General features: G+C 44.0%; 1 protein-coding gene across 1 annotated transcript in view; it reads right to left on the bottom strand.

The window, feature by feature from the left end:
- The window catches only part of LOC126108285 (uncharacterized), a 235,549-nt gene that overhangs the window by 156,664 nt on the left and 55,843 nt on the right, over positions 1-23,042 (bottom strand). The window contains exon 7 of the mRNA XM_049913509.1: positions 6,316-6,526. Coding sequence (XP_049769466.1) covers positions 6,316-6,526 — 211 coding nt within the window. The remainder of the gene's footprint in view (positions 1-6,315; positions 6,527-23,042) is intronic.

The raw sequence follows: 23,042 nt of genomic DNA, 5'->3' as shown, positions 1-23,042 counted from the left end.
TGTCAGAGACAGCAAAGGACTTGGAAGAGCAGTTGAACAGAAAGGAGGATATAAGATGAACATCAACAAAAGCAAAACAAGATAATGGAATTTAGTTGAATTATGAGGGAATCAGATTAGGAAATGAGACACCCAAAGCAGATGATGAGTTTTGGTATTTGGGCAGGAAAATAAGTGATGATGGTCAAAGTGGAGAGGATATAAAATGCGGACTGGCAATGCCAAGGAAGACATCTCTAAAGAAGAGAAATCTGTGTACATTGAGTATCAATTTAAGCGCCAGGAAGTCTTTTCTGAAAGATTTGTATGGAGTGTAGCCACGTGTGAAAGTGAAACACGAATGATAAACAGTTTGGACAAGAAGAGAATAGAAGCTTTTGAAATGTGGTGCCACAGAAGAATGCCGAAGATAAGATGGGTAGATCACGTAACTAACGAGGAAGCACTGAGTAGAATTGGGGAACAAATAAATTTGTGGCACAACCTGACTAGAAGAAGTAATCAGTTGTTAGAACATATTGTGAGACATCAAGGGATCATCAATTAGGTACTGGAAGGAAACATGGGGGGGAGGGGGGGGGTTGTGCAGGTGGTAAATGGCCTTCCTTGTTCGTGGCTTCTTACCATACTTGGTTCTAAACATCCGTTGAACAACTGTAGCACATTTGTTTTTGTCAAACTACACACAGCTGTAGCACACACACAAAAAGCTTGCTCCGTATCTGAACTGGGCACGTTTGTGACTAGCGCTGACTATCGGTAAATTACCAAACTACGCTGTGGCCGTATACGTGAAAAAAAAAACATTCAGATTTTCTCTTCAAAATGACGTATGTATGATATCTGTACAACATTTGGTTCTTGTGCAATAAACAATTGAAAGTGTTTCCAGACTTTATGTACATCCTGTACACATACAACTAAGATGGCTAGATGACAGCAGTGTGTATGGAAACATATGCACCTAAACTCTTTTCAATTAAGAGTTATTAGTAGAAAGATACACACAGATATTTTATGAAATGTAGATAATCTGACTTTGTGAACAACACTGTAAATCAACACAAAAATAACTTACAAGTTGACAAAGCAAAGTTACTACAACGTAACTAAATCCGATGCCGAGAATTGTAAAAAATCTAAAGCAAATTCAAATTGAAGGAGTTCCAAGTATCACAACTCCTATTGTAACAGCTCTTTTAATGTATTGAAACTGAGAATGAAAAATTAAACTTAACATATGTGCATATGTGATAGCATGTCCAGTATCAACTCAGTGACAGCAAAGCAAAATACTTCTGCTTCATGAAATACCACAATCACATTACAATTGTCTCGAGACAGCAGTGATTGCTCTGTAAGTTACATAAAAATGTATTTACCCTGACACAATACATTTATATTTAGGCTGTATCAAAAGGTCGCCTTGTGTGTGTGTGTGTGTGTGTGTGTGTGTGTGTGTGTGTGAAAGGGGGGGGGGGGGGGCAGCAGCATGCTCTTAGCCTCACTGAAAATTGTACTCTAGTGTCTGGCATTCCCTCCAGGTCAGGTTTCTGTTAAAAATAAAATACTGTGTTCTATTTCCATGAACTCTCAAATCCAATAACAAAGCTGGTGTAATACCCATTTTGGTGTCTTCGTTCAGTTTGCAGCCATAATTTTTGGCATTTATGCTTCACTATTTTAGCTACACAGAATTGAAATTTGCATGAAATTTCAATGTATTCTGGAAGGATCTCGCAAGACAAACATTCCTTATTAAACTTAATGGAAGATTATTTTTTTTAAAAGAGTTTGATTCTGATGTATTTAAATGAATATATGGTTGTTGCCGAGTTGCAAAGTTCAGATGTTTAAAACTGAGATTCAGGAGTATATATCTGGCAGGTCCCCTGAAGCTGCTTTAAACTGTCCTTGTCAACTGCTGCTGCCAGTACAGCCCCTGCTACACCTGCTGCTGCCACCACCACCACCACCACCACCACCACCACCACCTCCGTTGCTGGGTTCTGTGACACTTCTTCTCCGACACCCCCGTTGATGCCTCCGGCACCAACTGTTGACCTTGATGTCGCTACGTGGATGCCGTATCCGGTCCTCCCCTATGGCCTCTCGTAAGTGGCCAACCAACCCCCTCATCACTTCTGCCCCTACTCCCCAGTGCCTGTCCACCACAAGCTGCAACAGCCACTGTTGTCGGGCAATGAAATGGACGTCAGCACCGTCACTGTGTTTTCTGTAACTCATAATCTCGGTGCCCTGTGAGATCAGTGCCTTTTTTCCCCACATTACCGGTGCTTTTTTTCCGTATCGTGCATTTTTCTGTGCCCAGTGTTTTTTTACAAGGCCAAATCAAATATAATTTTATTTTTTATTTAAATTCATTTATTGAAAAACTCAAGGTGAATATAATTTATTTTTCCACATAGTCTGCTGGTTTGGAAATGCTTTTGTCCCAGCGTATGGGCAGCTTTTTGATGCCCTCATCATAAAAAGAACTGGGTCGTGTCACCAGGCAGTTGCACACGAAGGCTTCCACACTCTCCTCATCTTCAAATTGTCGCCCTCCTAGAGTTTCTTTAAGCACACGGAATAAATGGAAATTGCAAAGCAATGAGTCTGGGCTCTAAGGAGGATGATCGAGTCTAGTCCAGTGCATTTCCTATAGCTTGGAGACAGAGCTGCAGTATAGGGTCGCACACTGTCGTGGAGGAGGATGACCAGGGGAATCGATCGGTCTCATCTTTTGTGGCGATATGCAACTCTCGCCTTCTTTGACAGTTCACTGTAGTAAGCAGCATCGATTGTGCATCGCTAGTGCAAAAAAAGTCAATCAGCAAAATGCCTCGCTGATCGAAACAAACGGTTGAAAGAACCTCGCCAGCTGACAGTCGAACCTTCGCTTTCACTAGTGCTGCCTCCTCTCCCCTCCACCACTCCTTAGTGGCTAGTTTAGATTCTGGAGTACAGTGGAGAACCCACGTTTCATTGCAGGTGACGATCCGACTCAAAAATGCATCACCTTCTTCTGGAAACCTTGCTGTACGCCTCTGACACACCTCCAAACGTCTCAACTTCAGATTTTCAGTCAAAAGTTTAAGGACCCATCTGGAACACACTTTACGGAACTGTAGCTCATTTGTGACGATTGCTTGACAGCTCCCATACCCGATTCTGACTTTTCGTGCTATTTCTGATACTCTCCTCTGTTGATCGTCGTCAATAATGTCTTTGACCGGACAAATGTTTTTGTCTTTAATGCAGGTCCGAGGATGGCGACCGTGTTGCCGATTTTCCACACATTCTTGTCCCTCCTCAAACTTTTTACGCCAGACAAACACATGCGTCCTCGATAATGTTTTATCACCGAACAGTGCAGTCAATCTCTGGCAAATTTTCACCGCTGTAACTCCTTTGTGAGCAAGAAATTTGATAATTATGCACTGCGCAATGGAAGGGTGCAGCCGCTGCTCAGACATTGTGGGGATTACTGACGAGACAGTGGGAAATATCTAACAGCACGCTCTCCTCACTTCTAAAACTCCCTCCTAAGCATAGCAGATGTGCAGGTCCAGTCCTACCAACTGTTGATGTTCAGAAACAAAAATTCTGTTTATATTTGATCCCCACCTTGTATGTATGTATCTATGTTTGTATCTTTTTTCCCACCCCCAAAAAGAGAGGAGTGATGTGTTATATCCAGGAATAACACAATAACCTCTTCAGTCTGGTTTATTAAATCACAAATCACTTTTTAACAATTATGTTAGCCAAGCGTCTACCCAGGCTCACACTCAGAAGTAATGCATAATTAAAGTTTGGCTATACCAACGTCCAAATGTGCACGGTGGGGTGCACGTCCCGTAATTATTCCCAAGTCCAGTGAAGTTCAGTCTCTCCTAGTGAAGTCGCAAGATTTCCGCCGAGCAGCCAGGTAACCTCGAGTGGTGCGGCGAGTCATCCACAAGCAGCTGGAACACGGCGTACTGCACTTCCCGATGAGAACTGCCGTTTGCGGCGGCGGCCGGGTTTATATAAGGCTTGCTAGTTAATGGAGTCGTCGGCTGGGGTTGCTGTTTTCCAGGGAAAACCAATCGCAATGTTTCCTGGCTTAGCCAATTGCTGTGTGCTGACAAACGCACGCGTGTGAAGACGGCCAGCGATGGAAGCAGCGGGCCGCCCAGAGAAGTGCGGCCAGCGATGTATTTGGCGGCCGCGGACTGGAGCGCGTTGTTCGGTGTTTGTTAGAAGTGGTGTATACCACATGATGTGCCTCCATTCTCAAAGCACACAATGCCAGAGAGCACGCATTCATACAGTTCAAAGGTCTTCTTATAGACTATCCGGGACCACCATGTGGTGCACTCTGGTGAGCCACCAAAGAAACAGCACTGTTTATACCGGGGGTCTCCAAACTACGGCCCACGGACCGAAACCGGCCCGCGAAGGCCGGCAAAACGGCCCGCGTTAGCTGGCCGGTCATCCCCGGTATCCGGCCCGCCAAATATTTGAGGTGGTGCCTATACTGGCAAGAATCGAGTTTCGAGGCCTATCGTGGCCGATACACCGTGACATTGTCGGAGCCTTATCTTTACAAAGCGGAAGGTCACGGTTAAACTTGTGGTTAATCGCAATAAACAGACAGACCATTCTCCGTGCGATAGAGGGGGGAAAAAAAAAAAAACGGTTAACAGACTAGTTTGGCGAAAACATTTTAAGTAAAGAAATTCTTTGCATTTTATTCTACTCACAAGTCTGGTGCAAGCCTTTCGAACGGACGGCACTTCGGCGACTACCCTCAGTAATCAATCATTATGGAAGATGCTTCTTAAGCAAGGTTTCACTTTCTTTCGATTGCGTTGTAAAATACATACAGAATGTGAAGTGGCATACTTTTTTGTCGGTGAAATTCGCCAGAATAAAATACGTCTGAATTTCGGTCAGGTACGTCCACCGATCAAAATTACGTAATTAAATAAAAATCGTAGTTCGTTTCAGTGCTAGCTATTCTCACAACCTTAGATTTTTGCGATTTCATCTTTCCTTTAGCCTTACATTACGGCGATCGTGGTGTGCTAGGGTGCTTTAATCCCACTAGGTAGATCTCGGCCCTTACGACTTCGTGGAGGAGTCAATGTGGCCCGCGGACTAAAAACTTTGTGGAGACCCCTGGTTTATACAATTGCAAACAAGCACTCAGCCTATTCTTTATGCTGTATTATTTTTGTCCAGTCAATGTGTTCAGTACTATGCACAACCTGTATCTTATGTGTTGCTCTATTATGTACTATGTTCAATACAACATGTCTGTTCTTGCTATAACAATAACGGTGCATGCATTCATTTTATATACCACAAACACTGTCATTTTCATCCTCATAGATAAGATTAACATTTACAGGAAGGATAAAAATTTCAAGCAGTTCAGATAGACCTCCTTTCCAAAGGAAAAGCCAATCAAAGAGAGAAAGAGAACATCCAGAGTGAATAATGAAATTTGTTTTAGTCTCCAGTGAGTGTGTTAAAGTCCCCAGTAAAAGTAAAGTAACTAATTTCTTGCCTATACAGGGTGTTGCAAAAAGGTACAGCCAAACTGTCAGGAAACATTCCTCACACACAAAGAAAGAAAATATGTTATGTGGACATGTGTCCGGAAACGCTTACTTTCCATGTTAAGAGCTCATTTTATTACTTCTCTTCAAATCACATTAATCGTGGAATGGAAACACACAGCAACAGAACGTACCAGCCTGACTTCAAACACTTTGTTACAGGAAATGTTCAAAATGTCCTCCGTTAGCGAGGATACGTGCATCCACCCTCCGTCGCACGGAATCCCTGATGTGCTGATGCGGCCCTGGAGAATGGCGTATTGTATCACAGCCATCCACAATACGAGCACGAAGAGTCTCTACATTTGGTACCAGGGTTGCGTAGACGAGAGCTTTCAAATTAAGCGTTTCCGGACCCATGTTCACATAACGTATTTTCTTTATTTGTGTGTGAGGAATGTTTCCTGAAAGTTTGGCCATACCTTTTTGTAACACCATGTATACCACAAACACTGTCATTTTCGTCCTCATAGATAAGATTAACATTTACAGGATAGATAAATGTTTCAAGCAGTTCAGATAGTCCTCCTTTCCAAAGAAAAGGCCAAGCAAAAGGGGGAAAGAGAACATCCAGAGCGAATAATGAAATTTGTTTTAGTCTCCAGTGAGAGTGTTAAAGTCACCAGTAAAAGTAAACTGACTAATTTCTTGCCTATATATTACCACGAACAGAATTCATTTTCACAGAGCAGGTATAACTAACCTTCTAGCTGCTTGTTATCTGGTGAGTGGTAGATGCGGTTCTTCTCATTGTTCTTGGCTTCGCTGTCACACATTACACTGGCTTCCTTGTTCACGAGATCAGACTTTTCCTCCATTTCGTACTTCTTTTCATTGCACATCGTAATGATAGGCTCGCTCATCTTATTTGTGTCAGCAGGTTGGTTTGTACCAGCTTTTGTGCTACTGTCCACCTGAAAGATAAATTAATTTATTGATTCTCTATTGTCAAATGAAATGTCATAAACAACTGTGAGGTAAAGACAGGTGACTTGTCAGTGTTGTTAATACACTAGTTAAAATTTGTGCAATATTACTGTCGAGGAGTTCCTTGAAAAATTAAGCCGATTCTTGTATTGTTGACTGCATTTACTTAAACTTATGGCTTGACTTTTTTTGGGTTCATAAGCATTTTATTTTTATCTGTTATTACTTTTATGTTGTAATTTAATGTACTGACACATTCCCTGACCTTGGAGATTAGCTCTTCACTTTGCTCCTACAGAACTTAATGTGTAAATAAATAAGAGACACACACATATACAAGGTGTTCAAAAAGTCTCTCTACAGTGAATATTCCTAAATGAAACTCAGTGAAATACAAGTTATTAATTTATTGAATATTCATTTTTACTTACAAATTTTCACATTTAATGTTGGAGTGTCCAAACCCCCCCCTCCCCCTCCAGTTGTTGAATACACAATTCAATTCGTCTAATCACAAACTGTAACATTTCTTCTGTAACAGAAGCAGTGAAAGTGGATATTGCAGTTTTCAATTCATCCATGGATTTTGGAAGGTTTTTATAGACAGTTGCTTTCACTGCACCCCAGAAGGAAAAAGTCAGGTGGTGTCAGGTCAGATGATTATGGAGGCCAAAGTCCCTGTGAAATTATGTGACCATCAAAAACATCAGCAAGCAGTGACACTGACACGTGAGCTGTATGCGCGGTTGCACCATCTTGTTGAAAATAACCGTTCAGTATTTCACTTAACAAAAGTTCTCCTATGGATGGGTACAGAATATCACTGCAGTATCGTTGCACGTTTATTGTTTCGTTGAAAAATATGGGACCCACAATCCGACATCTAGAAATGCAATCCAAACTCCTATTTTCACAGAATGAAATCGTTCCTCATGAACACACAATGGATTTGCAGTTATCCACATACAAGAATTTTTCGAGTTCACGTATCCCGATAATTGAAACCACGCCTCATCAGTGTAAACCGTCTCATTAAGAATATCCCATTTTGTTGAATGAAATTTTTGAACCCTTGACAATAATGCAGTCTCTTGCCACGATCAGTATTTTTCAGTTCTTGCAAGACTGTCACTTCGTATGGGAAAAGTTCTAATTTTTTCCTTACAGCTGTGTGGGCCCTTCCGACACTAATATCTATTTCCTGGACGATTTTTATTACCGACTTTTTCGGACTCTCAGAAATTTTATCGGAAATATCGAGTAGTTTATCCTCAGACAAAGTGCTAGGATGACCATTTCTCAGTGCATCTGTCACTGAACCCGTACTTCGAAATTTGTTAATCAAATCTTGCACAGTATCACGATGTGTGAGTGTTGTCTCCAGGAAAACTGAATTAAACGTTTGAAGAACTGAAACTGTGTATTTACCGCCAGCTTCGAACACTTGTTTGACTAAAAAGAGTTACGTTTTTCAGTTATACCTCCTAATATTGTGTCGGTCCTCCTTTTGCCCGGTATAGTGCAGCAACTTGACACAGCACGGACTCAACTAGTCACTGGACGTTCCTAGCAGAACTACTGAGCTACGCGTCTCTATAGCCGTTCATAACTGCAAAAGCGTCGACAGTGCAGGATTCTGTGCACAAACTGACCTCTCGATTACGTCCCGTAAATGTTCGACGGGATTCGTGTCTGGCGATCTGGGTGTCCAGATTGTTCACTCAAACTGTGCAGTGTGTTCCACAAACCAATGGCGAACAATAGTGGCCCGGTGACGCGACGCACTGTCGTCAATGAAAACTCCACTGTTGTTTGGGAACGCGAAGTCCACGACTGGCTGCATACGGTCTACAATTAGCTGAACATAACCACTTCCAGTCAATGACGGTTCAGCTGGACCAGAGAACAGTCCACACCATTATGGAGCCACCACCAGCTCGTTGACGACCTGGGCCCGTGGCTTCGTGCAGTCTGCACGACACACTGACTCTACCACCAGCTCTTACCAAATGAAATCGGGACTCGTCTGACCGGGCCACAGTTTCACAGTCACCTACGGTGCAACCGATACGGTTACAAGCCGAAGAGAGATGCAATGTCATATTCTTAGCAAAGGAACTAACCAGAATGAGCTTTTCACTCTGCAGCGGAGTGTGCGCTGATATGGCTAAGCCATGTCTCCGCAGTATCCTTTCTTTCAGGAGTGCTAGTTCTGCAAGGTTCGCAGGAGAGCTTCTGTAAAGTTTGGAAGGTAGGAGACGAGATACTGGCAGAAGTAGAGCTGTGAGATCGGGCGTGAGTCGTGCTTCGGTAGCTCAGATGGTAGAGCACCTGCCCGCGAAAGGCAAAGGTCCCGAGTTCGAGTCTCGGTCGGGCACACAGTTTTGATCTGCCAGGAAGTTTCATATCAGCGCACACTCCGCTTCAGAGTGAAAATCTCATTCTGGAAACATCCCCCAGGCTGTGGCTAAGCCATGTCTCCGCAGTATCCTTTCTTTCAGGAGTGCTAGTTCTGCAAGGGTCGCAGGAGAGCTTCTGTAAAGTTTGGAACGTAGGAGACGAGATACTGGCAGAAGTAGAGCTGTGAGACCGGGCGTGAGTCGTGCTTCGGTAGCTCAGATGGTAGAGCACTTGCCCACGAAAGGCAAAGGTCCCGAGTTCGAGTCTCGGTCGGGCACACAGTTTTGATCTGCCAGGAAGTTTCAAAGGAACTAACGTTAGTCGTCTGCTGCCGCAGCATATTAACACCAAATCTTGCTGCACTGTCCTAACGGATACATTTGTCACACATTCCACATTAATTATGGCAGTTATTTCACGCAGTGATGTAGTGTCGCTCGTCTGTTAGTACTGACCCAACTCTACACAAACAACGCCGCTCTCGCTCATTATGTGAGGGCCGCCGGCCACTGCGTCATCAGTGATGAGAAGTAACGTGTAAACTTGGTATTCTCGGCACACTCTTGACACTGTGGATCTCTGACTATTGTTTTCCCTAACATTTTCTGAATAGTGTCCCTTGCATCCAGCTCCAACTACTCTGCATTCGAGGCCTGTTAATTCCTGTTGTGCAGCCATAATCGTGTCTGAAACCTTTTCACACAAATCAGCTCAGTACAAACGGCAGCTCTGTCAATGACTGCACTTTTTACCTCGTTTACACAATACTACCACCTTCTGCATATGTGCTTATTGCTATTCCACGATTTGTCACCTCAGTGTAAATAATCCACACCACCATGAAAATGCGATGTAAAATTAATGGGATAGCGATACGACAAAAGCGAGAGAGAGAGAGAGAGAGAGAGAGAGAGAGAGAGAGTTTTTGGGGGCGGAGGGCAAGGGCATTTAAAAATTGTTGAGGGAGACCAAGACTGGACAATAGGTTGGTTGGTTGGTTGGTTTGGGTTATAAAGAGACCAAACTACAGGGTCATCAGTCCCTTTTTCCTGACATAAGCACGTCTCAAGGTACAAAAACACCCAAAGTACATTTGATAAAGTAAAAGGGGGAAAAGGAATGGGAAACCACACCTAAAAAGAAAATGAATGGAACGAACAAAAAATAGGGAAAACATACACCGCAAGGAAAAGCTGAGGGAGGTATTAAACCCAATAGAGAGTATTTTCAAACTGTGTGCATGTGATACTGCAGCTCGTAATCCAACCTGTCTCAAATTTTCTATAAACATTGAACATATTGACTTTGCAAAATGTAGTGTTTTACACTGATAGATAATTTGATCAAAATTATTAATCATTTGTTTGCGTGCCTACTTTATCTTTGTTACAAACATGGCCATAATTTTTTTTTAATACCTGGAAGACAAAGGGAGAAGTTCAGCTTCCACAGTCTTGAATTCAGACAAAATTTGTAAGCACAGAGACTTCTTCATATGTGGAAGAAGATACGCAATCTTGCTTCAGCCAAGAGCTAATTCAGGTATTGTTACAGGTGTTGATGTCTTTTTAACACTGACCCACTTTCGTGTTATTTACTAGATTATAAGACAAGGTTTTTTTTTCACAAATTCATCATTTGAAAAGAAGGAGGTCATCTTACTTTCACATATTAAACAACTGATGCTGAGGTCAATGTTTTATGTTGTTTAATAGATTGATACAGGGGTTGTCTTACATTTACAGATGAAGCTTGGGCTATTGAGGTCACGTGTCAATTTCATTTGAAGAATTTTGAAGAATTCTTTAGGGACGGTAGGGCAAATGATACTCACACTCAAAAGGTTCGAGATTTCTTGATCCACTGAGGCACTCAATACAATAGCGACCTAATTCGATCGATCGGATGACATTTGACTCGCACGGTGTTAGAGTGTGGAATATGTGAGAAACTGTGGACTACCACAATGACAATCTATTGATCTGCTTAACACCAGACACAAGAGGACAGACAATGTAATGCTACCATCTTGCAAGCTCTTAACGTTCTCATAGGTGTATGGATACTATAAAAAAGATTACTCGATTCTGAACGCGAGTCAATATTTTATTTGATATGACATTTGTTCATTAACAAATCTCATACTCAAATAAAATATTGACTCGCGTTCAGAATCTAGTAATAACTGATGACATAAGGTGCAAGTGCCAGTTTGAGATGAAGAGGGAGCCACAAGAGAGGAATTCCTGACTTACCACATCGAACTAGCGAGAAGAACGATGAGCGAAAAAAATAAATGCGAACAAAATAGTGTAAATGGTCACCAAAAAATACATACCCTCTCCATTGGCAGAATACGCACTCTTCTCTGACCCCCAAGCATACTGACTGCTTTGTAACAAAACAGCTTTCAGATCCCATGCACTGAACTCCACTTCCCACTAGATCAGCCAACGTGTGGCTGTAATTTATACGTCTGCTACCGAAAGTTGTTAAATTGCAACGAATACTTCAGGTCTTCCCCTGCTCAGATGCCAGACAGACAGTACCCACCCCATAACCAGCTGCCAATCCATTCGACAGAGCAGTGTTCGAACAACAGCAGCAGTGTCAACCGCTCCGACTGTCGAGCCTAGTACCTCGATATCACACGGTGGCAAACGAGCCGACAAATCTGTGTGGGGCAGGGGGAAGAAGGATGAAACTGTCCACCCGACTACACCTGTGTCACCGTATCCTATTCTGGTCGAGCTATTTACTTCTAAATGTTTGGGCTGAGGCAAGATGTGTCCCTGAAGAGATCATCACAAATAGAGAGTGTTCTATCAGAAAGTACACAGGCCTGTACATACACCTAATGTAAATACGAAACAGCGACACGACGCACTTCGAAGAGAAGAGTACACGTTCACATCGACGACCTGCCAAGTACGCTACACAGCTGATACTGACCTCCCACACTACAGCCTCCTCCTCAGTTCTAGGATGAGAGATCAAATTTGTCACACAACACTCACTCATTCACATCTTTTGTCCCACGAATTGGATTACAGAGGAGATCCTTCTGGTGTGCAGAATGAGTCACATTGCAAAATAACAGCCATGGCTAGCAACTTCTGTATAACATACTGACAACAAATCAGAACTAGCTGTAATCTATTCATACTGGTATCATAGGAATTACTTCTAGAGTTCTCTCTATGTGTACATCATGAGGAGAAAAAGCTATTTTGACAGAAAACACTGCTTCTCCTACATTATTCACTTGCTGTTTCAACTAATAATTTAACAAAGCATTTACGTAACTTTACGCAAACCGTATTAGCTCTCTACGTACTGGAAAAGTTGGGATCTATCGAATGCTGGCTAATTCATGCAATAAAATTAAAACTTTATGATCAGTTTTGAAATAAGTTCTGGTCAGCAGCACAAGGTCGACAATATAAAGTCAGTTTGTAGTAAAAATATTTCTGATACTGATAAATCAGATATATGTACAGTATTCAACAATAATTTTCTGAGCATTGCTGCTCAATTAAATAAAAATTTAGTTTCTACAGGGAATCGTACAGCTTCCTTGGCAAACGCCTTTCCGAGACTGATGTCTGAAATACTCCTCTGTGATACGGACAAGGGGGAGATTTAGCCATATTTGTAATTTTTCCTTTACGAAGGATCAGTTTCCTGAACGATTAAAGTATTCAATAGTAAAGCCACTTTATAAAAAGGGAGAAAGGGATAATGTAGACAATTTTAGACTTATTTCTACGCCATCAGTGTTTGCTAAAGTTATTGAGAAGGCTGTGTACGTAAGGATAATTGATCATCTTATATCGCACGATTTGCTAGCAAATGTGCAGTTCGGCTTTAGAAGTCATTTAACACCTGCAAATGCTATATTCTCTTTTCTCTCTGAGGTACTGGATGGGATAAACGAAAGGTTTCGAATGCTAGGCATATTTTTTTGATTTAACTAAGGTGTTTGATTGTGTTGATCACAAAATATTGCTCCAAAAGCTGGACCATTACGGAATACAGGGAGTAGCTCACAATTGGTTCACCTTTTACTTTAGCAACAGACAGCAAAAGGTTGTTATTCACAATGCTGACAATGGCTGTGATGTGGGGTCTGAGTGGGGTGCCCAAGGATCAGTGTTGGGGCCACTCTTGTTCCTTATTTATATAAAAGATATGCCCTCTATTATTCTGGGTAACTCTAAAATATTTCTGTTTGCTGATGACACTCACTTGGTAGTAAAGCGATGTTGTGTGCAACATTGGTTCATGAAGTAAGTTCATGGCTTGTAGAAAATAAACTAACATTAAATCACAGTAAGACTCAGTTTTTACAGTTTCTAACACACAATTCAACAAAACCTGACATTTTAATTTCACAGAATGGGCATATGATTAGTGAAACTGAACAGTTCAAATTCTTAGTTGCTCAGATAGATAGTTAGCTGTTGTGAATAGCCCACGTTCAGGATCTTGTTCAAAGACTTAATGCAGCCATTTTTCCTATTCAAACAGTATCTGAGGTGAGTGATCGTTCGACACAAAAATTAGTCTACTTTGATTATTTTCATTCACTTACGTCATATGGTATTAATATTTTGTGACAACTCTTCCCATTCTAAAAGGATGTTTTTGGCTCACAAACGGATGGTTTGGGCAATAAATGGTTTAAGTTCATGAACCTATTGTCGACCCGCGTTCATGAGCCTGTGTATTTTGGCATTCCTCGTCAGACAATTGTTAGCCTCATTTTCATAATCTGCCACCACAAAACCACTCGTTTTAATACATTTACACACAGTTTTTTTGAAATTTTCCCAAATTTCTCCACCCTTTAACGTGTTTTGACAGAAAACACAACCACCTAACCTTTGTGCACATTGTTGTTTACCAACCCAAGTTCACCACAGGATCAACATAGCTCACCTTTAACCAACACTTTTTCGACTTTTTTCACACCAGATCTCCAGTTGCTTTCTAGTTCACCTTTACCTCTCCCCATATATTTTTATTTTCATTTTCATTTCAGCCTCATGTTACACTTTCCACCTTCTAATACCATGTCAATCCCCACAACAAACCCATTAAGTTTTATTTACATTCCCTCCGCAAACATGCCTTCGCCATAGCCAGATTACGCTCCCATATTTTATTTACTCAGGCTTGTCTGACATTTGGCATTACCCCCAAAGGCCTCACACTTAAAGTTCCCATCTCTGGCTGCAACCCTTCTTTCCATCAGTCCCTATACCAGTTCCAAACTGAACAATCCATTGCCCTCACCCACCTAATCCTTCACCTACACATCAACTCAGCCAATGAACACACCCGTCAACTCCTATCCTTAATAAAAGTCCTCAATCTTTCCTCTCCCACATCCACACCGGCTGTTCAGAGCATCCTCCTACAGGCCAACCGCAAATTAGAACAGCTTGCCACCCTCCACCTCAAAAAACTATCCAATCTCCTGGTTTCCCACCTCCGGAAAGGCAATTCACTCACCTTTTACAACCTTTCCAGCAAACCTCAACCTCCTCTCATTGCACACAGATCCAGTCTCTCCCATCTACTCAATCTCCCACTTCCAGCTCCACGCCCCCCAAAACCTCAAGATTCTAATCAACACATTCTGGAACCACAACATCCCAATTCAGTAGTTAATGTTTCCTCCAAGCCACTCTCATAATCCAAAACCTCTGTCCTATCCAAAGGCCTCACCTTCAGCCCTACTCCCAGATTCCACCAAACAGCCCTCGTCAAAGATTTACTGTCCTACACTCGTACTCTCTGCTGGAAATATCACTTTGCATGAAGAAAAATGATACTAATCCTACTCCTAATGATCCAACTCCCCAAGACACTATCCAAATTGAACCCTGCCTGGAACAGTTCCGTCCTCCGTCACAGCGGGACCCACCTCCTCTTCCTCAAAATCACCCTCTCCAAACCTTCCCGGAATTTCTCACTTCCAGCCTTGCCTCTCAACCCTTCTTAAAAAACCTTAATCCTACTCCCAACATCACCACTGACGAAGCCCAGCCTATCCGTGATCTGAAGTCTGACCGATCCATCGTCATTCTTCCGGCGGACAAGGGTTCCACGACCGTGGTACTTGATCGTCAGGAGTATGAGGCTGAGGGATTGCGTCAGCTTTCAGACAACACTACATACAAATTTTGCCAAGGTAATCCCATTCCCGATGTCCAGGCGGAGCTTCAAGGAATCCTCAGAACCTTAGGCTCCCTACAAAACCTTTTACCTGACTCCATCAACCTCCTGACCCCACCGACACCCCGCACCCCTACCTTCTACTTACTTACTAAAATTCACAAACCCAATCATCCCGGCCGCCCCATTGTAGCTGGTTACCAAGCCCCCACAGAACATATCTCTGCCTACGTAGATCAACACCTTCAACCCATTACATGCAGTTTCCCATCCTTCATCAAAAACATCAACCACTTTCTCGAACGCCTGGAATCCTTACCCAATCTGTTACCCTTGGAAACCATCCTTGTAGCCACTGATGCCACTTCCCCATACACAAATATTCTGCACGTCCAGGACCTCGCTGCGATGGAGCACTTCATTTCACGCTGATCACTTCCCACCCTACCTAAAACCTCTTTCCTCATTACCTTAGCCAGCTTCATCCTGACTCAAAACTTCTTCACTTTCGAAGGCCAGACATACCAACAATTAAAGGGAACAGCCATGGGTACCAGGATGGCCCCCTCGTATGCCAACCTATTCATGGGGCGCTTAGAGGAAGCCTTCTCAGTTACCCAGGCCTGCCAACCCAAAGTTTGGTACAGATTTATTGATGACATCTTCACGATCTGAACTCACAGTGAAGAAGAACTCCAGAATTTCCTATCCAACCTCAACTCTTTGGTTCCATCAGATTCACCTGGTCCTACACCAAATCCCATGCCACTTTCCTTGACGTTGACCTCCATCTGTCCAATGGCCAGCTTCACACATCCATCCACATCAAACCCACCAACAAGCAACAGTACCTCCATTATGACAGCTGCCACCCGGTCCACATCAAACGGTCCCTTCCCTACAGCCTAGGTCTTCGTGGCAAATGAATCTGCTCCAGTCCGGAATCCCTGAACCATTACACCAACAACCTGAAAACAGCTTTCGCATCCCGCAAATATCCTCTCGACCTGGTACATTTGGCCTTTACAAATGTCTGTTTGTGTCTGTGTATGTGCGGTTGGATATGGGTGTGTGTGCGCGAGTGTATACCTGTCCTTTTTTCCCCCTAAGGTAAGTCTTTCCGCTCCCAGGATTGGAATGACTCCTTACCCTCTCCCTTAAAACCCACATCCTTTCATCCCTCTCCTTCCCTCTTTCCTGACAAAGCAACCGTGGGTTGCGAAAGCTTGAATTTTGTGTGTATGTTTGTGTGTATCGACGTGCCAGCGCTTTTGTTTGGTAAGTCACATCATCTTTGAATATATATATTAGACACACACACGAATAATTAATACTCGGCAAAAATCAAACCAGCATTTGGATTGGACTTCCGTAACACTTGTGCAGAAAGGTGTGCAGTATACTGCTGCATCCATTCTCAATAAGCTACCACTCGAATTCAAAAATCTTAGCAGTGATATTGAGCGGTCTGTCTTATTCTTTCCTTTATTGGCTGCACTCCAGTGATGGTATGCAACTCTCTAGTGGGAAAATCACGCGGTAGTTTCATTATCATCCTAAGTACTCTACCCTGGAGGCCCTGTAATCTCCGGATGTGGCAGTCTGCCGCATTGCCCCACACTACTGCCGCATACTCCATCACCGGCCTTATAAGGGCGAGAAACAGCGTAATGGCGCAGCGTGTGGGTAGGGTTGTCTTCGGGTTCAGGATTGGGTATAGCGCTCTCAATCTGCCATAGGCTTTACCCACAATGTCCCTTATGTGTGGACCCCACGTGAGGCGCCTGTCTAGGGTCACCCCAAGGTATTTCGCAGTGCGGTTCCATGTGATGGGGCCTCCCATGATCCGCACCGGTTGTAGGTCGATAGGGATTCTTTTCCTCGTAATGATGATTGCCTGGCTTTTGCTGGCATTGTATTTCAGGTGCCACTTTGTGGCCCATGTACCTAGAGCTTCACATGCCGTCTGCAGGCGGCGGCGCATGAGGTTCACGTCCGCACTTCTGGTATACAACGCGGTGTCGTCGGCGTACAATGCGAGCGAGACTCTGTTAGCCTTTGGCGTGTCCGAGGTATATAAGGAGTACAACAGGGGGCCAAGGACAGAACCCTGTGGCACTCCCGCCTGTATGGGCCTTGCTGTGGATATACCCGCTCCCGCACGGACATTGAACGTTCGTCCACTAAGGTAAGACTTGATGAGTCGAACATGTGGCGTAGGTACCCCCAATGCAAACAGTTTGCAGAGGAGGCCCTCGTGCCACACACAATCAAAGGCCCTAGAGACATCGAGCAGCACTACCCCTGCGTACTGTCGACTCTCCAGGGCACCCATCGCATCCTCCACAAGTCGTAACAGCTGTTGCTCTGTGCTATGTCCACGTCGGAAGCCGAATTGTTCCGGCGGGATCAGCTCCTCTGCATTTACGTGAAGCATTAGCCTTTTAGAGTACAGGCGCTCAAATACCTTAGATATTGCTGGTAAAAGGCTGATCGGCCTGTAATTCTGTGGAAGCCTGGTGTCTTTGCCCTGTTTTGGTATGGCAACCACCTCTGGTTCATGGTGTGGGTTCCTGTAGTCATGTCCTAGTTCATGAACCACGGGCAACGTATGAGTGGCCAAGTAAGTGGTCCCGACAGTCGGGATACCAGTTACTTTGGAATAAGGCTGGGCATCTCGGACATATTCTGAGTCGTGGTCACCTTTGTGCTCATACGGCAAAGACTACCAAATCCACCGGTTAGTCCCTCAGCCGTTAGGGGTAAACCCCAATGGGACTCGGGGCAAGTAAGGCTAGCAACCTGCTTCCCTGGTACTCTAAATATGATGCTGGCAATAATCAGAGCAAAATGCCTCGGACCTTTGGAGGTGACGGAGTCCCACCTCTAACTGACAAACCAGGGACTCCTAAGATACGACTTGGCAAACAAATGGTAATGAGATGGGGAGCTATTAATATCAATGGGGGCTACTCTGGGAAGAAGGTAGAGCTGGCAGAAGCTGCAAGTAAGATGGGACTGGACGTTTTAGCTGTTAGTGACATTCGGGTAAGGGGTGAGAAAGAAGAGGAATTGGGAGAATACAAGGTCTACCTGTCAGGCGTCAAAGCAGGAATAGCACTATGGGGTGTAGGGCTTTACATCAGGAAAGAAATGGAACCCAGCGTAGTTGCAATAAGGTATGTAAACGAACGACTGATGTGGATAGATTTGACAGTGTCTAGCAAGAAAATTAGGATTGTGTCAGTATATTCGCATTGTGAAGGGACAGATCAAGATAAGATGGATAGTTTTTATGAGGCACTCAGTGATGTAGTTGTTAGAGTAAAGGACAAAGACAGTGTTCTGCTCATGGGTGATTTTAACGCCAGGATTGGAAATCGAACAGAAGGGTATGAAAAGGTTATGGGTAAATTTGGAGAGGATATGGAGGCCAACAGGAACGGGAAACAACTCTTGGATTTCTGTGCCAGTATGGGCTTAGTAATCACAAACTCCTTTTTTAAACGTAAGAACATTCACCGGTATACTTGGGAAGGCAGGGGAACCAGATCTGTCATTGACTATATAATAACAGATCAGGAATTCAGGAAGGCTGTGAGGGACACACGTGTATTCAGGGGATTCTTTGATGACACTGATCATTATTTAATCTGCAGTGAAATTGGGATTGTGAGGCCGAAAGTGCAGGAGGTCAGGTCCATATGTAGGAGGATAAGAGTGGAGAAACTTCAGGATAAGGAAATCAGGCACAAGTACATAACAGCGATCTCAGAAAGGTACCAGTTAGTTGAATGTAGTCAATTACAGTCATTGGAAAAGGAATGGACAAGGTATAGGGACACAGTACTAGAAGTGGCTAAAGAATGTCTTGGAACAGTAGTGTGTAAAAGTAGGATGAAGCAAACAGCTTGGTGGAATGATACAGTCAAGGCAGCCTGTAAAAGGAAAAAGAAGGCGTATCAAAAATGGCTACATACCAGAACCCAGGTAGACAGAGAAAGTTATGTTGAAGAAAGAAACAAAGCCAAACAGATAATTGCAGCATCCAAGAAGAAATCGTGGGAAGACTTTGGAAACAGGTTGGAGACTATGGGTCAAGCTGCTGGAAAACCATTCTGGAGTGTAATTAGCAGTCTTCGAAAGGGAGGTAAGAAGGAAATGACAAGTATTTTGGACAGGTCAGGAAAACTGCTGGTGAATCCTGTGGATGCCTTGGGCAGATGGAGGGAATATTTTGAAGAGTTGCTCAATGTAGGTGAAAATGCGATCAGTAATGTTTCAGATTTCAAGGTAGAATGGGATAGGAATGATGATGGAAATAGGATCACATTTGAGGAAGTGGAAAAAATGGTCAATAGATTGCAGTGCTATAAAGCGGCTGGGGTGGATGAAATTAAGTCGGAACTCATCAAATACAGTGGAATGTCAGGTCTTAAATGGCTACACAGGATAATTGAAATGGCCTGGGAGTCGGGACAGGTTCCATCAGACTGGACAAAAGCAGTAATCACACCAATCTTTAAACATGGAAACAGAAAAGATTGTAACAACTACAGAGGTATCTCTTTAATCAGCGTTGTGGGCAAAATCTTCTCAGGTATTGTTGAAAGGAAAGTGCGAGTATTAGTTGAGGACCAATTGGATGAAAATCAGTGTGGGTTTAGGCCTCTTAGAGGTTGTCAGGACCAGATCTTTAGCTTACGGCAAATAATGGAGAAGTGTTATGAGTGGAACAGGGAATTGTATCTATGCTTTATAGATCTAGAAAAGGCATATGACCGGGTTCCTAGGAGGAAGTTATTGTCTGTTCTACAAGATTATGGAATACGAGGCAAACTTTTGCAAGCAATTAAATGTCTTTACATGGATAGTCAGGCAGCAGTTAGAGTTGACGGTAAATTGAGTTCATGGTTCAGAGTAGTTTCAGGGGTAAGACAAGGCTGCAACCTGTCTCCACTGTTGTTCATATTATTCATGGATCATATGTTGAAAACAATAGACTGGCTGGGTAAGATTAAGATATGTGAACACAAAATAAGCAGTCTTGCATATGCGGATGACTTGGTTGTGATGGCAGATTCGATTGAAAGTTTGCAAAGTAATATTTCAGAGCTAGATCAGAAATGTAAGGACTATGGTATGAAGATTAGCATCTCCAAAACGAAAGTAATGTCAGTGGGAAAGAAATATAAACGGATTGAGTGCCAAATAGGAGGAACAAAGTTAGAACAGGTGGACGGTTTCAAGTACTTAGGATGCATATTCTCACAGGATGGCAACATAGTGAAAGAACTGGAAGCGAGGTGTAGCAAAGCTAATGCAGTGAGCGCTCAGCTACGATCTACTCTCTTCTGCAAGAAGGAAGTCAGTACCGAGACTAAGTTATCTGTGCACCGTTCAATCTTTCGACCAACTTTGTTGTATGGGAGCGAAAGCTGGGTGGATTCAGGTTACCTTATCAACAAGGTTGAGGTTACAGATATGAAAGTAGCTAGGATGATTGCAGGTACTAGTAGATGGGAACAATGGCAGGAGGGTGTCCACAATGAGGAAATCAAAGAAAGACTGGGAATGAACTCTGTAGATGTAGCAGTCAGGGCGAACAGGCTTAGATGGTGGGGTCATGTTACACGCATGGGAGAAGCAAGGTTGCCCAAGAGACTCATGGATTCAGCAGTAGAGGGTAGGAGGAGTCGGGGCAGACCGAGGAGAAGGTGCCTGGATTCGGTTAAGAATGATTTTGAAGTAATAGGTTTAACATCAGAAGAGGCACCAATGTTAGCACTGAATAGGGGATCATGGAGGAACTGTATAAGGGGGGCTATGCTCCAGACTGAACGCTGAAAGGCATAATCAGTCTTAAATGATGATGATGATGATGATGATGATGATGATGAACCACCTCTGCATGTTTCCATGCAGAGGGGAAGTTGCCAGTCTGCATGATTTGACTGAATATCACGGTGATGGGGCGAATTGCTGCTTGTGGTAACTGAAGTAGTATGGCATTTTCTAGCTGGTCGCACCCCCCCGCTTTCCTCGGGTTTAACTGCTTCAGTTGTGCCTGTACTTCCTCCTCTGAGAAGTCTACTATGTCTGCTCCTGCATCACTTTCAAGGAAGACTGGGAGCCATTGCTGCACTAGACGAATGTGCTCCTCATCAATGGGATCTTCTACAGGAGTGAAATTCTCCGCAAAGACATCAGCCAAGGCACTGGCCTTTGCGTCAGGCTCGCATATCACGTCACCCCTGACTTGTAGGGGAGGGATGCTTTGACCTTTCCTCAAAAAGTACTTTGTCGTTTTCCGGGCTGACCCATCATTTATCTGCAAGCTGGCTATTTTCCCTTCCCATTCCCTATTACGATGGCCTTTCACCGCCACTTTCAACTCTCTCCTGAGCCTGTTGAGGAGACGCCTGGTGACAGGATTTCTGGTTACTTGCCATTCCCGAAAGACTCTATTTTTGCGGGCTATAGCGTCTATTAGCTCTGGGGGGAGCTGGCATGAGAAGTCTTTAATTTTTTGTGGGCCTCTGGAGGACGCATTTTCTACAGCCTGTATTGTATCTGCATTAAGTCTTCTGATTGCCTCATCTGTACCTATGTCAGCTGGGTCTGGGAAGTCATTGAGGGTACCTTCCAGGCTCTCTCTAAACTGTTCCCAGTTGACTTTACCTAGTGGCCTTCGGTGGCTCTGGAGTAGCTCGCCTTGAACCTCCAGGTCGAATATTACCGGTAAGTGATCCGACGAGAGCGCGTTTCGGGTTGTCGCAGTTGTGCGGTTGCCGACTCCCTTCAGCAGTGCAATGTCAAGCACGTCGGGACGGCCGCCTATTGCAGGGTAGGAGGTGGGATCATACGGTCCCAGGGCGACTGCGTTGTGCTGTCGAACCACATTTAACAGGTGACGTCCACTCGTGTTGGTCACTCTGGAGTTCCATTCGGCGTGTTTGGCATTGAGGTCCCCGTTGATAAAGATTTTACCGCGGATGGACAACAATGCCGCGAAGTCCGCCGGGTCCAGTAGTTTACCTGGTGGTGGGTAGGTTGCAACGAATGTCGTTTCGCCTGACGATGTTTGTACTACAACTGCTGTGGCTTCAACCGTGCGAAGTCTTGGCAGTTGCACGATGTGGTGTTTGAGGCAGTTTTTAATATAAATGGCGGTGCCTCCTCCATGTGTTAACCTATCTGTGCGGTGGCATGTGTAATTCGCCGCGCGCACGTAAATACCTGGCTTTAGCTTAGTTTCCGAAACTAGGCATATATCTATTGCCTCGTCCCGGAGAAACTGTCTGAATTCCCCTCCTTGGGTACGTATGCCATCTGCGTTCCAGGCGCAAACTGTTAATCCACGAATGGCGTTATTCATTGGTTATATTGGTTCCAGATTGTTGTTGGGCCTTGTTGGCTGTTGTAATTGCAGCTACTAGGAGCTGTGGTAGGGTTTTCATCATTTCGGCTACCGATGTCATTAGAAGGCGCATCTCGCGGAGTTCCTCAGCGATGTTTGTGGAGGTGTTATTCGCGTCATTGGTGCGTTCTGTGGTCGTCTCTGTTTCGTTCGTGTTAGCCGCGTTCTCGGTGGCTTGCGCGTTCGCGCTTCTTGCGCCTGTGCACTTGCCACCCGCTGTTGCTTGCACGTCTTTTCGCGGCTTGGCAATGCTGGAGTAACTTACGCCATTTTCGATTTTCCTGGCTGGTGTGGTGTTTTTTCTCGCCGGTATGTTGTTCCTAGCCTGTTTGTTGTCAGCCTTCCTGAAGACCACGCACCCCCTGTAGCTTGCTACGTGGGCGAGCCCACAGTTGCAGCACTTGGGCATGTTCGTGCTTGGTGTGGGGCAGTCTCTACTTTGGTGCTCCCCTGCGCATTTCACACACCGTGGGGGCATTGTGCAATATCTTGCCACGTGG

Source organism: Schistocerca cancellata, chromosome 11 (assembly GCF_023864275.1).
Source record: "Schistocerca cancellata isolate TAMUIC-IGC-003103 chromosome 11, iqSchCanc2.1, whole genome shotgun sequence".
In the NCBI taxonomy this organism is placed as follows: domain Eukaryota; kingdom Metazoa; phylum Arthropoda; class Insecta; order Orthoptera; family Acrididae; genus Schistocerca; species Schistocerca cancellata.
Note: the sequence above shows the minus strand (reverse complement) of the source record. Positions and strands in the feature narration are given on the sequence as shown.